Genomic DNA, 18,102 nt, shown 5'->3' on the forward strand with positions numbered 1-18,102 from the left:
TTTATCAGATATATCCTGACCATAATGTATATGTTAATATAGTCTGTACATAGTAATCCTGAAAAGATACATCTTCTCGACTCACCTAGTTGAACTGAATCTGTTTCGACGGAATTTAGACCACCTACGAGAAAAATCAAGAACATTAAAACATGGGTCAAGTTGTTCATTATTACAGAATAAATGAACATGATCGACGTGTGGCTGTATTGAAAGATACGCTACTGGAAAGGAGTTCCACAAAAATAAAATTGAATTATCGTTCTTTGCTCAAAGATAAGGAAAATGCCCGGCTGTGTGTTACTCAAAAGGCTGACCTAACTAAACCTCAAGGATGACGTTTACTTAAAATGGAAAACAAAATTTCACTAATAATGATGAAAAATAGTCTATTATATGTTAAATACCTTTAATTCAATTGGGTTTTTTTCTCTTTCAAAAACGTAAGCCAATTATCTACTTTATCAGTTAATGGCCATTGAATATTTTTTTTTGGTAAAACTAATAAAAATTCTTGAGATATAAACACTTAATGTAAGATGTAAGATTTTCTTAGTTATAAAAATATTGCAAAAATTAAAACTCTATAAAAAATAAAATACATTTTATGAATGGCAATGGCACTTAATAGTTATTCAGTAAAATAAAAATAATATTCCAGTCCAAATTTCCTCGATCAGTTTTTAAAATCCTATACATTTGATTCAATTTAACACCCAACAACCCCCCCCCCCCTAAAAAAAAACCAACTTAATATATTGACCCTATTCTTCAGGCCTGAAATTCATAAGAGGTCAATGCTCAAAATTTTGAGATATAGTGTCTTTTATCGGTTTTACGCATTTTTAAAATATTTTTGCATTGCGTGCCATACATTTATCTTAATGAATAAGAAAGGTAAAATCTACAGAAAATATACAAATTTATTTTGACTAAAAAATAAAATCTTATTATTAGAGTTCTCTCTTAGCGGAAAACAAAATCTGAAAATCTTTAATGCGAAATATCCACAGGTTGCATAAGCTTCGCTTAAGACTTGGACAAATGTTGATTTCAACATTGTTCAATGAGCCAAGATTATGGCCAACGGTGAAATAATCAGGCCTACGTCAATTTGATATTTGACACAAGTAACCCGAAGGTCAATTGTCTTGTTTAAAACACTAGCTAAAAAAAATGAGGTAAAGCAAAATTCACACATTTTAATTACTGCCTTATTCAAACTAAAATGTATAAAATTCGTAAGTAATTAAAGTAACTTTTGCAACCTTAATTGGATTTTCCAAAAAAAAATATACAAAAGCAAATTCATGTTGGTATACAATGTTTAAATATATCACAGGTTCCTTCGTATCACATGCTGCTTAATCAATACTGTTTCATGGAGTTCTATGGTAACTAAAAACTAAATCAAGGATCGGCAAATCACTCTAAGCGCAATCCTCCTTTGAGAGGCACTTCTATAATAATTATCTACGATATATATGGCATCTTATGAGTAAGTTTCAGCAGTTTCCCCTTATATTTGTAGGTTCAGAAAATTATACATTACGAAGGGTTTGAATGACTATCCAATATGATATTGAACACAGTCACTTCAACTCACGGAAGCATTGCACTAAAAAATCTACAGCAGTTTTAGTAAGTAAAGACTTACACGAATTTGACATAAGCTACACATGTTACATTGCAAAGTTTTACATTTTTTAACATTTTACATTGTAAATATATTAACTGAAACATAAAAATATCTTTTAATATTTGCAAACACCCCCCCTCTGGCGTATTGCAAATCATTTACATATAAAATGAATACAGTTATTGACATTCCAAAAGTTTGAAATTTACAAAGAATCATTTATTGTTTTCTTTGTTTTGCTGAATAAGCAGCATTTATTCTCCTAGCTCCAGCGGGAACCCATTTATTTTGGGTTTGTTCCCGAGTCAGGGGAGGCAATCCTTCTTTTGACGACGAAGCCTTATAAGAAGGAACCGATGACCTCACAGTAAGCTGGCCTTTAGAAGCACCGCCGTAGTTCTGTACAGACATTGGACCTCTCTCAGCCTCACGGGGTGTCTTTGAATTTCTTATTAATAAATCTTTTATGTCTCTCACATCGTTCGAAATTTCTGTATTTTGTTCACGTAATGTTCTCATCTCTTCATATTGAACTCGCATGACCTCACGCATGCGTTCTACCTCTTGTCGCATTGCTCGAGAAGCTTTTTCGAGTTCGTCCTTGAATCTCGAAGTTATGTCATTTTTCTCTAATTCTAAAACTTTTATTCGATGGTTCTGCTTGTCTATAACAGTTCTCGCGCGTTGTAACTCTTTCTCCATGATGTTAAGCTTATCCTTCACAGAGACCAACTCGTGTTTCAGTCTACGAATTTCATCATTTTGTTCCCTGTGAGCACCATTATGTTCCAAATGCTTCTTTTCGTCTTTAAGTTTATGCACTTTCTTCGACAGCTCCTCTGCATAGTCTTCGGTTTCCATGACAAGAGTGCGAAGTTCATCAATCTCCTCTATCTTTGACAATATCTGAGAATCTCTTTCTTCGGTTGCACTCTGCAGTTCCTTGATTTTAATTTCACGGTCTTTCACGGTTGTTTTTAGCAGTTCAATCTCCGTCTCTTTCGATCTTATCACTTTGTCCTTCTCGGTAGCGATCTTTTTCTTTTCGTTTTCGGTGTGTTTGGCGTCCACATCAATCTTTAGTCTCAGAGCGTCTATCTGAGTTTCTAATGTTCTGTTCATGTTAATGACCGTTTCCAGAACTCCCATGGCCTCCGGCGGAAGTTGGAGACTCCCAACGGGTTCTCCAAAATCGACGGAAGTGTTCCCAGTAGATCCTGAGGAAGGTCGAGATGAAGAGGGAGGGGAACTGATTTCAATTGATACAGCCGCCATTGAATCTTTCTCGGGGGGTCTTGGCGATGTTGATAGAGACTTTCCCTCAATGCCCAGTTTTGCCTCCTTCTATAAAATTATCGATATGCGACACATTTAGATATATGAAAGATATGTAAATCATTTATATAACAAGAACCAATTTTTTAGAAGATAATCTTGTGTGTTTGTCTGTGTGTGTGTGTATATATATATATATATATATATATATATATATATATATATATATATATATATATATATATATATATATATATATATATATATATATTTATATATATATATAAAGAAATCAACAATATATCAGTACGAAAATACATAAACGCAAATTGAAATAAATGGTTATAACTTTTGGTTTCAGTTGCAATCTTAATGTTGACACAAATAAGTCTATTTTAGAGTGTTTTTAAACTGTCATTTGTATTGAATTTCAATTATTCTTTCTAATTTTACACTTTAAGCGTTTAATCTAAAAAAAAAAAAATCTACGTCAGAAATTAATCCACATTTGATTCAAATTTAGAGGAATTTGACACATAGTTGTCGGTAGTTTGAAATTGCAAGATAAGAATAGTGTGTTTTTGAAACCCTTCATTTTCAATGTAACCTGAATCGTAGAAGACAATAACTACTAGTATTATATCATTACCTTTTGATTTGCTTTCTGTGGCATAATGGTGGCACCACTGGCAGCCATTTTTGTGATCTATATAAAAAAAAAACCAAACACGGTCACATTTACTGTTAGTCCTACTACAAGATCTGGGTCTTACCATTGTAAGTCTTTTGTTTGGGGACAAAAGACTTCTCTGACATATACCCTGGGTAAACAACAGGAATGAGAAATGCATTGAACATCTTTAAAGTCTAAATTATCTGTTAAGCTATCAGGTTTCTATTGATAAAAGACAATTCTATTTATCAGGCAATTTGCGTCTTTTCCGATTAACAAATTTTCTAATTCCCGGTTCTATTTAAATTTAAGTTGCCATTTAAAGTGATTTCAAATTCATTATCATAATCAGTTAATTTTAAACGTATGGGCCCCGTAGAATACCTTTTCTCTTAAAGAACAATCAATTTCAAATTCAGAATTTATTTCCTGCGATTGATTCGTTAGACCAATGCAAACCTAATCAGATACTTAGAGGTATGTCATGAAAAACATATAAAACAGGGGCATATATAGAATGATTTATCGCTTTATTGCCTGTTCGTCTATTAAAATCCAAAACAGCCCTTTAATTGAATTAGATATTTGGAGCAGAGCTTCAGTTTTCTTTTAATCAATAAACCTACACATTTTCACCAATATATTCAATGTCTTGATTTGCATATTTCGATAATGAAACCAAAAATGTCGAAATAATTTCGGATAGAAAAAAAAAAATTCTATGCAAGTGACATTTCGAAAGTGAACCTTGTGCAAATAACAAAATATATGATTTACTACTTCCCTAGTCCTGTAATTAAGTAATTAGCAAAAAGAGCAATCTATGAATTCTTTTATGACAGATTCCTCTTTTTTCCCTTGTAAAATTTGGGTAGATCAAAAGACAAAGAAAAACCTTGGCACACGGTCGTTTAAAGCTTTCGTACTCCTACACCTGATGAAAGTTTAACCTAATATGGTTTCTCTGACAATACAGAATTCAGCCCTAGCTACTTCCTGTGTTATATTCACGCCATTGTTTCAAAGCATGATTAAAAACTTATTGTTTTTGAAGAAGCCATATGCACATAGACGAATCTGGCATGTTTAGAAAGCAAGTTGTTTTGCTAAAACTTGATTATTAGCCCAATCCCAAAGAACAACTCAATTTGATTAACATGAGGTCACAAGGGACTGCTTTTCCCCCTTTAAATCAAGTACCTGTCAATATTTTTGTAAATTTGGGAGTTGTATTTGAAGGCCAAAATTTATGAAATGATAATCATTAGTCGTCAGTGAAAAGTCATATTTTGAAATTGGTATAAAACATATAGGCACTTATATTAATCATGGAAATCAAAGAGAAAGATATCAAGCAGAAGCAACACTGAACACAACAACAATTTTTGTATCGTAATAAAATTTACTTCTTGTAATTTTGGTATTGAATATCTTCTTCATTAATTAGAATTAGAGGGTGCCTTGTACTTAGGAGATAGTGTAAACAGATAAGTATACACCACCTGTATAGATGTACGTCACCGGTCAATCTCAAGTTTTGGGGTTGACATATATGAATTAAAAAAGGATAACACACTACCCCTACAGTACAAAATAATTGATTTAACAGTATTAATTAGCTCGTAAAAAGTTCAATTATTCAACCTATTTTCACATAACTATTGCCTCAATACCTTTCAAGTTAGATCATTATCTTTAATATGAACGGAGATACTATAACTGGCACTAGAGGCAGTGCATTAAAACTTGCTGATAAAGGTAATCAGCTCAATTATTCAATAATTTCTTCCCATTACATGTACCTACCATCTCTCTCTCTCTCTCTCTCTCTCTCTCTCTCTCTCTCTCTCTCTCTCTCTCTCTCTCTCTCTGAGAAGAGAACTTTTCATTATGGTTAAACAAGAGAAATGGTGATTTTAAACGAAGCTACATTCATCAAGGGAATACAAGTTACGTATAAAAGAATGTCACGTCCATGAAAATTTGGCTTTATTTCTTATCAGTGTTACTCATAGAAGTGTTCAGAAGTACTATGTAAAGAAACGTCATGGAGCTATTGTGCTTTGTGTAATCCGAGTTATCGATATCTATACAAAACAAATTAATAAACATTCAACATGTCGAATACGGTTTTCAGCGATTGTAAAGTAACTCAGAAAAAAAAAATCAATGCATCGAGACCATGAGTGCAATCCTTTGAAAAATCACTCTATGAAGAATTAAATTTTGTGGCATATAGCACGGATCGACTTTCTTTGTACTTTTATTCTTCTTTAAGTTCAACGATATCGAGCTCATTATAAATAAAACCGAACTTATTTAAACCCCGTTCAAAATGTCCTACAAGCATTCCTGTGTCACCTTATTGCTATCAATATCGACTTCAGATCTATATTTCTATTATATAGAAGAGACTCCCGATTCCTTTCAATGTTTTATGGCATCCCCCACAAAGAACGTGTGATGTATGTTCTGTTATGCAAGTAACCGGTCGGGGATTTTTTATTTCAAAGTATGGTTTACGACCAACAACATTAAGAGGGGGGAAAATATCGACATTGCTTCCTCTTACAACCAAAACGAAATGTCTTTTTGATGTTAAACTAAGGCTATTACACTCAGATATTGGTCTCGACCTGTTCATGGAATAATTCTACATTAACTATACTGCAGCAAGGGCAGCTTCCTGTTTGTGTCTGCAGCCAATATGACACAAGTCCATTCAACTAGTCCTAGACAGGCATTTTAACTTAAAACTACATGCAAACGGAAGGCGTTGAAAAGAGATGGAAAGTGCAAATAAGTAAAACAGAATTCTAAATGAATTTAATCAATAGATGTTACTGTTTTGATAGAAAACAAATCATAAACGATTGAATGGGTCCGTAACAATATTTTAGATGACACTCAAGGGCAAAATACGTACCTTCTTACATGTTTATTCCGACGGGTCGTATGTGGCCATTTTTATCAAGTGTAAACAAGAAATTCAAACCTTCTAGGTAAATCTCTCTAAAGGGCCCTAGCTGAAACCGCAAGCAATTGATTACCCATTGAGGGTTATCTGAAGCGTAGAACGGTATCCCGGACCACCATTTTGGTGAAGTATGTTTCTAAACACGGAGAAACGGTGAATCAGGGAGGGGATTTAAATTTTTTCAATACATCAGAATAATATTTCTTTTTATCTATGCCGTTGTATGAAATTTAAATCGAATTAGTTAAATGTCGTCTACCAATGTTTTCACCTTGTATTTACTTTAAAATTGTCTGCTTAGAAATGAGGTTTCAATAGGTTTACGTGAAGGTGACATATATATCCGATGTCGTAAAAAGAACGACCAAATAACGACAGTCGTGCGTGTTTTTGCAGTGGTTAACCTGATCAAACAATTGCGAACCCCTAAACAGTGTTGTGTGCAAATATATTGGACTAGGTTTTAAATGTTTGCCAAAAAAAAATAACAAATCAATCAATCACAGGGAATTACAGCCTTTTAAAAAGTTGTCAAACTGTTGCATGAGAAAGCCTTTTTCTCAAGGTGAAACTTCATTTCATATATGACAAAGCACGTTTTTATCACAGTGACTTTATAGTTGGGTTTACTGTCTTTGAAGAACAAGAGCTAAACAAGACAACTGGTCACCATGCGTCAGAAAGAGAATCGTCCTCATTAACTTGCGGAAAAAAAGATTCATCTTTGGGTAATTTGAAACCACTCGGTGCAAGGCTTTTTCGACATACTTATAGCAAGGTCTTCATGTATCGAAGCAAAACGTTACACTTCCTCTCCAGTTACTCGCAACACTGCCCTGCTTCCGTTTTAGCATTGTAACTATTTACGTGGGACTTAAAAGAATCTTTTACATTGGTTACTGCCAGGTTGAAGGACACAGCAAGGAAGGACAATCTTGTTTCAAAGACTACCAATAAGGAATGATGCGTCACGCAATAGAGCATATGGTGTATAAAAACAGTTTATAAACATTTAAAATAAATTTTTTCTGATTTAAACATTGTTTGGACATTTTTTTTGCATGCATGTCTATCCTCATCTGAATATATATTCCTGTTTGTGTCTATGTCATTTGTGTTGGTTTTTTTTTTTGTCCAATTGTTTGTCAGTCTGTTTATTTGTCCGTTCGTTTGTCTTTATTTCTGTTTCTTTGATCATTTATCTGTTTTCCGTATGTTTATCCATTTCTTTGAATCTTTGACTGTCCGCAACTCTGACTTTTACGTTATCCATATTTGTTAAACAACACAGGTTGTTCAAAATTTAGCGACGTTAAAGGTCAAGAAAATAGGCCAAAGTTAGAAGAGAGTCATTGCAGTAAGGAAGATCAAACTTTTTTCTTCAATTTGTTTTTGTTAGAGACGTGATAATGTTTTAATTTAAATAAAACTACAAAACAAACATAAGAATGAAAAAGATTTAAAATATTATTTTTTTTTATTCAAAAAGAATATTAAAACTGAAAATATTGAGGATGAAATTAAAACTGAAAAATAAATAAACTAAAAAAATACTGGTTTTAAAAACAAAAAATGATACAGTGACAATATTTTATTTTCAATATTTTCAGTAAATATTACTTTCGTAAAAACAGACAAAATTATGACCCAGTTGATGGCTAAGAATATAACACGTTAACAAAATTAGGAGGTTTAGGGTTTAACAATATAATTATGTTTTGGGTTTTGTACCCACAAAGCCAAATAAAAGTACTGATTGAGATCGAGAGATTCTATTTTTCTGAATGACTAACAATATATCATGGTTATATGATTAAGGTGTTTGAGGTCAAACAATATCATGTTTTGGTTTTTGTACTGACAAAGCCAAATGTAAGTACTTATTGAGGTCGAGAGATTCCATTTTTCTCTTTTCCATTATCCCTTCACATTTGAAGCTTTATCAAAGAATGTTATCAATAAATCTAAAAGGTGTGTTATACATATATCTAGTAATGATCTCTGATACTGAAGGTCGCCCAATGATCGATAAAAGATCTTGGGTTTTTATTCTGTTTTATTGTGTTTTTAAGGCATAATGAATAGTACTTATGAACATCCGATATTAATTACATGTACCTTGGTAATGGTCCATAGAAATGTTAAATTTTTGTTGATTATTCCCAAACCACCTACACATCTTATCAAATAATAAGATTTATTGTCCTAACTTCCAGTTTATAAAGATACCAAAGTCAGAAAAATAAAAGTAGTATTCTATCAGAAATTTCCCTTTTTTCTGCGAAATTCTATCAATAGTTGAAATCAGTCAATGAATCTAAAAAGAAAAACGAATGGTGTTAAATTTTTGAACTCATGATCATATGTACTGACAATTTTCGTCTTCTGAAATAAATGTTGCTAATGGCGTTTAATTGTGAAACCATTTAACAACCCTCAGAGTCCAACATACCCATCCAAGGATTAAACGCTGCGGCTCTAGAGAAGATGATGATAGGTTTCAAACTATAACTACATGTAAATATAAAGACTGAACTCTTTGGTACAGTAAAATAGATGGTATCTGAAGACAAACTTAATGATGCACAGACTTTATATGTTTATGCAAAGTCATCATTTTCTCTAGACGCCTAAACAACTCATTTGTGTCTTCAGCAATCAAGTTAATAAAGCAAACGTTATTTTGCAATAAAATTTCATATCAAATTTCATTTTAAAGGGGCATGGTCACGATTTTGGTCAAAAATTATTTTTTCGATTTTAATGTTTACAATGCTTCAGTAACGCATTTTTAATAGGCAACCAAAATTTGAGTGTCTTTTGTTGAGTTATAAGCGGGTTATATAGCTTACAATTCTTTGCTATGTAAACAAAGCTTTTATTTACATTTTGAATGTTGAAGTGAAAATTCGAGTTTTAGACCTAAAATAAATGTGCTAATCGTTAGGAACTGTTAATTTCTGCTTAAATTGAATAAGAAGATAGACAAATAAGCTTGAAAAAGATTTTTTACTGGTGTACTGAACCTATGTAAACAAAAACAGGGCACGAGTCTTGTTTACATGACGAAAACTTGTAAACCCTGTATCTTGCTTAAAACTCATCGACTGGCACCCAAATATTTTATTTGATCGTTAGAAATGCATTCCTAAAGCATTGTTAATGATAAAAACAGAAAAATAAAATTTGACCAAAATCGTGACCATGCCCCTTTAATAGGCCACACCTTGACTTGTGAATTGCATCAGCATCCCGTTGATTTCGTCGACAATGCTTGCACTGAACAGACTTTTACACACGAATTGTCACGATTCCTTTTTATTCTATTAATAATCGATCAAATTATTTGTTGGATAATGGAAATCTCTCTTTATAAAATATTGTATGGGGAAAACTTACTTTTAACTTTCATTTGTTCATTTATAGGCGGTGTTCATTAAATGTATCCTCTGCAAGCGTCTTCGTCTTGCAGAAACTAATTGCTAAGATTTAGATAATATTGTCGGCTGGCAAAATTCACCGGTCTTATAGAATATCTTGCAGGATTCATCCTGTTTATGTTTAAAATGATGGGTTTAAAAAAAGTTTTGCATTTGTTTACAGTCAATCTTTCATATTTATTTACTGGTTAGCTTATGGTATAACGACAAGAAATAATAGGATACATGCACGGGATTATCGTTACGTATTGCATGTCTACCGAGCTAGCTAATTGTATCAAACACATACGTTTTGAAATATTTATGAAACTATAAAAACGGTCCTATTTATCTTGTTGTGACATATGATAGTTGTCCAGAATTTTTCTATCAAAATTTTCATCATAAAAATGGAAAACTTGCAAGAAAAAAAAGCTCAATTCCTGGAAAGAGAACTATTCGACATAAAAGCAGCAAGTTTTTTGAAATGATAATAGAATTTTGATATTTATCCATCTTTTCCTTATCGTTACGTATCGCATGTCTACCTAGCTAGCTAATTACATCAAAAACATACGTTTTGTAATATTTATGAAACTATAAAAACGATCCTATTTATCTTGTTGTGACATAAAATAGTTGTCCTGAACATTTTTTATCAAAATTTTCATCATAAAAACTGGAAAACTTGCAAGAAAAAAGGCTCAATTCCTGGAAAGAGAACTATTTTACATAAAAGCAGCAAGGTTTTTGAAATGATAAAAGCATTTTGATGTTTATCCATTTAATCCAACATTTTTTTTTTTTTTGGTAATGCTCTTACAATTTCAAATCACAATATTTTAGTCTTTGTCATTACCTAGATTAAAATCACTGTATCAGGGAAAGTATAAAAACATATTAGCGATATGCGGAAGATTAATACATTTCAAGGACGTTAAGGTCCAAATAATAATAAAAGAATCGCGCATTGGAGAAATATTACATTGCTTGTTGTTTCAAGGCAATCAAAATCCATCTTTTTTCATATCTTATTGCAGCTGATTTTTTTTTTCTCGCCAACTAGTACGTACGTTAATGAGATGGTCAATCTCAGATTATGTTAATAAACAATTCTTGGATTGGAAAATTAACTTTTTCTTTTCTGGATATGTAACAGGAAATGCTTACAAATCATTCAAATGTTCCTTGTGACCATTTATTGTCAGGTTTTTAGATGATCCTCTACCTCTTTTTGGCACATGTAACGTTAAAACATGGTCTCGTAGGAGGGGATGGCAACTTTTGCATTTGGTGTAACAGTTTTTATCTTTTTTACTAACAATACTATGCAGGGTTACACCTGAAATATGTTTTGTTGCAATTCTTATTGGGGGAAATCACAGAATCTAAAGCTAGGCAACAGATGCTAAGATTTCAAGACAAAAAATACGTACATTGTATATATTAAGTTATGTTTGGAAATTTTAATAGATACACTTGGCGACATCCTTACTTATCGTGGGCATAATGAAACTCATTAGGGTCAACGTTCCCATTTTATATTTACAATTTATGTATATATGAACATAGCTATCACCGACAAGACCTGTCCAATTGAAGAACTGATAGTGCAAGTGAAAACTGCTGTCTCCTGTTAAAATGCTCATAAAGATCGTATCATTGTCAAAATCCATGTTCAAATCTGGAATATTCCTATCAGCACAGGGTCGGGATACCTATTACCAATGTAAATTTGGGCAGAGAACAAAAATATGTATCTGATATTTCTGAGATATCTTAATAAAAGGAAATATTATTCCATGGAATATATTTCCAGAACTATTCCGGACGAGGTGAAAATGAAACTTTCATTCACCGAATGAACATTAAGTACATTAAAGGCAGCGTTAAGATTTTTTGAAAATGTATATATCCTTAAATACAACTAGCTCTTCCTGTAAATAGGTAGAAACTGTCTCTCAGGCTTATTTTTTTTTATCATGTTCATTGAATCTTTGCATAATTGGTCAAATCATCAAGTTCGAGCGTCGTACCAATGCAGCGCAAAGTTTATTTTAACTATTGCCAAACAAATGTGTATTATTTTTTTGTTTACATCAAAACAGTGAAGAAGACATGTCCATAAAGAAGACATGTCCATAAAGGAATCGATTTAGATTTTAAAAGTTCAGCACAATAACAAAAAAAAAAAGATTTATGGGGAAAACTGTCCCCTCTGAATGCAAGTTTTAAAACTAACATGGTTTGGTTTCAACTGTTATCTTCCCAAACAGGCACTATTCATTTTATTATACTGAATGTCTTAAATTATTGCTTTTATATAGAAATGACGTGAATTCTACGGCGAACCGTACGCGCAAAATTTACGCGCACGTAACAATTCGTTGTGTTACCCGTTGCCAAGAGTGTTGCTAACGCTAAGGGTAATAGAACGGATTATTCACTGCGTATAAACCAATCAGATTTCAGTACTTAACATGAAAGTATAATAATCTCATATAACGCACATAATTGTAGCATAGACGCATTGATAAATATAGAATATCACACTTTTGTTTTCATCTCGGCCCTGGTATCAGCCCGAGCGGTTGGTATCGGCCCAAGCCCTTCGGCCTTGGGCCGATACCATCCGAGGGCTGATACCAGGGACGAGATCAAAACAAAAGTGTGATGTTGTTTATATCATATATCTAAAATCAAAGACTTTAATTCAAATTTATATTCCAAATAAGGAATATAATGTATCACGAAGAAGCTATAGATTTTTTTTCGGATTTACAAAACTTGTTCGTTTTTATTTCTTTTTATATGTGTTAAAACTATAAGAGTTGTCGGACTTTGTTGACAAACCATCGTCATTTGAAATACAGTAGAAGGGAGTCTGTCGTCTGAATTGAAGCACTATCTTCTAGAATTCAAAATTACCGAGAGAGAAACTTCCCTCCTACGCAGCTTCGTTATGAGTCAAATTCTTTCACTGTGATTTCGTAAGTTTCCCGTCAGATTCCATTCATAAAGATCCATACTATTATAGCAACTAGAAAGTTGTTTGAGAACGTTCATACATGTAAGCGCGTCCATTAATTTAACCCCTTAATTTTTACAGTCTAATCTCTGGTTTTCTAAGATTAAGTCTCGTTCCATCCTTCTCTATATCCTCCATAATTTAAACGTTGATTGATATAAATTAAAGCGTGCTATTGTACCGTTGTGTGGGTTACCTCCCCTTACTTGGATACACATCACTCTTTGGCGCTATTTTTGAATTATTATTTTTCAATTTTCGGTAATAAATAAAATTGTTATATTCAGTAGTATATTCTCACTATATAACTCTATATACACGAATAGTCAATAATTGTAATATTAGCTCGTCCGAAAAATATTGACCGGTCAATATTTTTTTGATATTGACCGGCTAGGAATAATATCTAGAGAACATTCCCTCTATTTCAAATAATCGCCTCTGATTTGTTGATTCGTAAACGATGACGTAAATAATTCTTCGCGACTCCAAAACAAGGTGACGTCATAATAGACAGTCAGTCAACGAAAGTAACCAACGGACGCGCAATGCGACGGTTTGCTATGATAACGGATTTAAGGATTTGGGAATTACTGTGAAGTAAAATCAGGTAGAACATCTGTATGTTAATTCTTACGGTCGGCGGAATATCACCAGCGACCGTTTGATGCTGAGGATAGTTTGAAATGAACTTTTGAATTGAATTCGCGAATTCTTTGTTGAGCTGAGAATTTCGGCGATCTGTTTTCAATTAATTTCTTAAATTTTGGTTTGTTTCTTCATATAACAAAACAAATGTTGACTGTGTTTTCGGGCAACATTGATTATATTAGCCCCCTTGGGACGAAAATATTGCCCTCCGCTTCGCGTCGGTCAATATTTCATCCCTCGGGGGCTAATATTATCAATGTTGCCCTCAAACCCAGTCAATATTTGTATAATATGTTTAAGGTGATAATTTGTATTATATATTCGTAATTCTATCGTTATTTCACAAACTAGTCTTAATTTAAAGCAGATATATACTGTAGTATGGAAATTATCGATTTCAAATTTGAGGGCAATACAACCCCTTGACGACGGGCTGAGACAGAGAAATATCAGCTCTGAGGGCGATACAGCCCTAGCTTTCGGTTGCTGTCTCACCTAGTCCAAAAAACGTGTATCAGGGCTGATACGCTACTAGGTATATGATATATCGATTGTGCTTGCACACTCGGAATTTTTTGTGATGTCGCTGCGTGTCTATTGCGCTCTCACTGTGCATCCAAAGCGTTTGAGCGTGTTGATTTTCATTTTGCTGCGTTCACACAGCGACCCCAAAGAGCTGTTGCCTTAATCATCCCGCTCTCTTGGCGTTTCTTCCGCGTTCATTAGCGATCATTCCGCGTTTCCACAGCGTTGTCAGCGAGACCACAAAAGTTTAAATAATGAATGTTTAACAACAGCAAGTGATATAGTATTTTCAAACTTGATGTGGATGAACTTAGGATCAAATAGGATGTTTAAGGTATAAATAACGTTTGCAGACAAGGCAAGAAGGTAGAAAAATGTAAATATATGTATAAGCATTGAATCATAATTGTTTGAAATATACTAAGTATAGTCTCATAACTGCAACGGTGTGTACATACAAATTGCGAAAAGCGCTAATATGTAAAAAGAAGCATTTGCGAATGCTCCAGGACCTATTAAAGAATGTAGATTGAATTCATGACATTTTGTTCTGATGTTGCTAACCCTTCTATGTTTTAAAAAAACAATTGATAACTGGGTTTTTTTTTTGTAGACCTGTCTATGAAGATTTTTGTCTTTCACAAATTATTTAGAAAGTTACGTTTCAATGACAATGTACATGTACCTTATTTCGTTAAAACAAAAACAATGTTCTTATCATTTATTTAATATACATGTAATGTACACTTCAAATTTCTTATTTATTCCAATACCAAGTGTACAATTAAAAATTACCAAACAACAAGTAAAGAACGACTTGTGTACGCCGTGAACGCGGAGTAAAATCTCTTAGTACGTCATGAGCGCTCGGCGGATGCTCAGCAAGGGCGAAGTCAATCGCCAAGTACGTAGAACAAACGCAGATACACACCGCGGGACCTCCTCCGTAGAAGCGTCTGGGACGCCGTCAGGGCGTCGTAACATCTTCACTTGTAAAAATTTCAAATCAAATTGTACAATTTTTCTGAATTTTTTTTTGCGATCCTACGGCAGTTCCAGGAATTTTACAACGCCGTGAACACGCTATGGGAACGCAACTTGGTGTGACAGGGCCTTAACAAGCATATTTTTAAAAAACTTTGTGACAAATTGGCATCGTAATTTTTGGCATTGTTCAGCAAAAAGAGATTTTTCAAGGACCCACAGGGATGAGATAGCAGAATTCCAATAGAGTAATTTATGTGTGAATCAGAATAGAAAAGGTGCGCGCTGCTGAACGTTTCTAATCCCCTGTAAACAAACTATGACGTACACATTCTCCCTCAAGCTGCATAATGTTTAAATAATTCAACAAATAACAATAGTTTTTCGTAATTGTTCTGATTTGAAAGATAAAATTGCAACAGAATAAAGAGGTGGTGATAATTTACGCTTCCCCTGATTAATTTGTTAAAGATACATGTATCTTTCTCGTCGAATGGCGAACAAAATGTATAACACATGGTTCTCATTATATAATTTTAATCAGGAGAGCTGATATTCTGATATCTTATATCAAATGACCTCTCCGTAGAAAGTTGATATATACCTTCAACCATCATCTTACTGAATAACTATCCCAGGGTATGCTTTTCTTATGCAGATTCAGAGCCCCTTGTCTCAAGACTCGGCGTAACGCGAGGCAATTATTGCAAATTAACTGAATTAATTAGAATATAATGCTCAAGGACAACCTCCCTTCTGCAGGCTGTTTGTGGCAATGCAAATAGTGTCCTTTGCAGTAGTGGTTTATTTTCTTTACTTTTCAACCAGCTTTGAACGGAAATGACGTCTAAGGCCAATATAGCAGGTGTGTTATAACAAATAGGGATAAAGTTTCAATATATAGTTCCTCAGGTGAATTCACACATTTGACAGAACGCAATTTTCACCGACTTATGGTTTACTCATTTAAAACAAAACCTAGATTTGACAACAAAGACATATTTATGATATGATGTGGCATGCGATTTCTCAATTTGATTGGAACGATTTAATTGATTTACATCAAATTGTGGAGGGGGAAACCCCGTTTGCATTGATCAACCATTTACAAAGAGTAGCGATTCTAATTTAGCATTATGGCCAAGTTATAAATTATAATTTGTCAAAGACATAGTTATGTTTTCATGATAAACGGAATTATGGCTATTTGCGTAGCTGTCATCATTAGATAGGGAAATACCTGATCATATTTTACACCTTTTGTACAAGATTATTTCAGTCTTTTCGATTTAATTAAGTTGGTATCTTTTCAAGATACATGAATGAATTCAGTTGGCCCATTTTTCACTTGTCAATTATAAAAAGTGCGATCTCTCAATGACTTTCTTGCACTCTTTAGATTGGCTATAAGCTACTGGCTACTGTTACATTTATTCTTCTCGGCAACATTTTCCATCAGCACAAGAATCCTTTGTCATGGCCCTGGTATCACATGCCGGTTTCTGGGTCATTTTTTTTAAACTGGTTACAAAACTGGCACTGTGTCACCAAATTTTACCCCAGAGATTTGACTTCAACGTAAGCAATGAATGAATGACAATTTGTTGTAAGTTACGACCTGTGACTTGTTTTGTGCGTCCAATGATGATCTCGATCTATCTTAGCAAAATGTGTCATGGCTGAAGAAAATACTGACATACTTGTACACCAATTTCTTTTAAACGCTTTGATAAATTGAGGGGAGAAATGGCAATTTGTAACGGCGAAATAGGTCCTCATAGCAATCAGAAAGAAGTGCTATATTTATCGGCGAGACAAAAAATCCATTATGGTCAAGTTAATGACATCACCAAATAAATACGTCGTTCTCTTAAACCAAGGTTTTTCATTATTTTCATTAACCAAATCAATCAACTTTTTTATTCAAACGATACCATGTTGTTTAGAATTGAAGTGATAATGAAAGCTTGAATACTAGAGAGAGAGAGACTCTCTCTCTCTTTCTCTCTCTCTCTCTCTCTCTCTCTCTCTCTCTCTCTCTCTCTTTTATTTTTTCTTGCACATGACACTGATGCAACTATCAACACAGGACTATCGCTCTGAATCTCATAAATGAAATGCACTTCATTATTGCAAAGAACTAATGATGTCATTGTTCTGTTTGTGCAGCGATTGTAGCGATTGCTATCGCTATATCATTTATCTTAAAGACAATTTGTTGTTCCTATAATTCATCACGTTTTATTTTCTGCTGTGGAGGGGATTACATATTAAACGGTTTTCATTGCAACATAATTAGAGGGAAAATAAAGTATTACCAGGTCTTATTTTGTTCAGTGTTTTGCTATGTCGTTGAGCTCGTTCGCGTCTTGATATTGAATTGTTCGAACAATCAAAATGTGGTGTTTCATCAAGAAAAAAGGGAAGATGTTTTTCTAGCGTTGCAGTTAGTTTGTTTGATTTGAATCGATCGAATTGGTGCTGAAAGAAAATACAAAGGTTAAGTGAAATTAAATCAACTGATTACAAAAGATAATAAAGGGCATACCGTCGATTTTAGGCATGGTATTCGATGTCGAGTCTTTGATGGAGCAGTAAAGCAGATGATGAAATGGCTGTTTTATTAAGTATTTATTCTGCAAGACGATAAATATTAGTCGAAAATACCATATCGAATGGTCGTAATCACTCACCCGTAAAATCGCGCGTCTCGCCCGATCCCTCTGGGAAAGCAACGCACGTCAAGGTTTTTCTAAAAGTACTGAATGGAAATCGGACAGATTCTTCTCTTCCAATAAAACAGTAAGCGCCAGTCTTAGATTATATGAATGAATATACTGCATGTACATGAAATTTTACAGTAACTTCAATTTATAACATAATTCATAAACACACAATTTCAATTTGAATATCAAAACTTATATTATTTCT

The 18,102-nt window shown here is 33.5% G+C and overlaps 1 protein-coding gene across 3 annotated transcripts; it reads right to left on the reverse strand.

The window, feature by feature from the left end:
• Nucleotides 1-1,187: 1,187 nt before the first annotated feature.
• LOC128167833 (ELKS/Rab6-interacting/CAST family member 1-like) lies at nt 1,188-6,725 on the reverse strand. 3 transcript variants are annotated; one of them, XM_052833762.1, is made up of 3 exons: nt 6,638-6,725; nt 3,564-3,620; nt 1,188-2,983 (listed from the first exon to the last, which is right to left on the reverse strand). In XM_052833762.1, the coding sequence occupies exons 2-3, from the start codon at nt 3,609-3,611 to the stop codon at nt 1,859-1,861; spliced, it is 1,173 nt and encodes a 390-aa protein (XP_052689722.1). In that variant the 5' UTR covers nt 3,612-3,620; nt 6,638-6,725; the 3' UTR covers nt 1,188-1,858. The 3 variants fall into 3 exon arrangements, with proteins under 3 accessions (XP_052689722.1, XP_052689721.1, XP_052689720.1); XM_052833761.1 differs by having other exon boundaries at nt 6,522-6,707; XM_052833760.1 differs by having other exon boundaries at nt 6,514-6,706.
• Between the last annotated feature and the right edge of the window lie 11,377 nt (nt 6,726-18,102).

This window comes from Crassostrea angulata, chromosome 10, assembly GCF_025612915.1.
Source record: "Crassostrea angulata isolate pt1a10 chromosome 10, ASM2561291v2, whole genome shotgun sequence".
Lineage (NCBI taxonomy): Eukaryota > Metazoa > Mollusca > Bivalvia > Ostreida > Ostreidae > Magallana > Magallana angulata.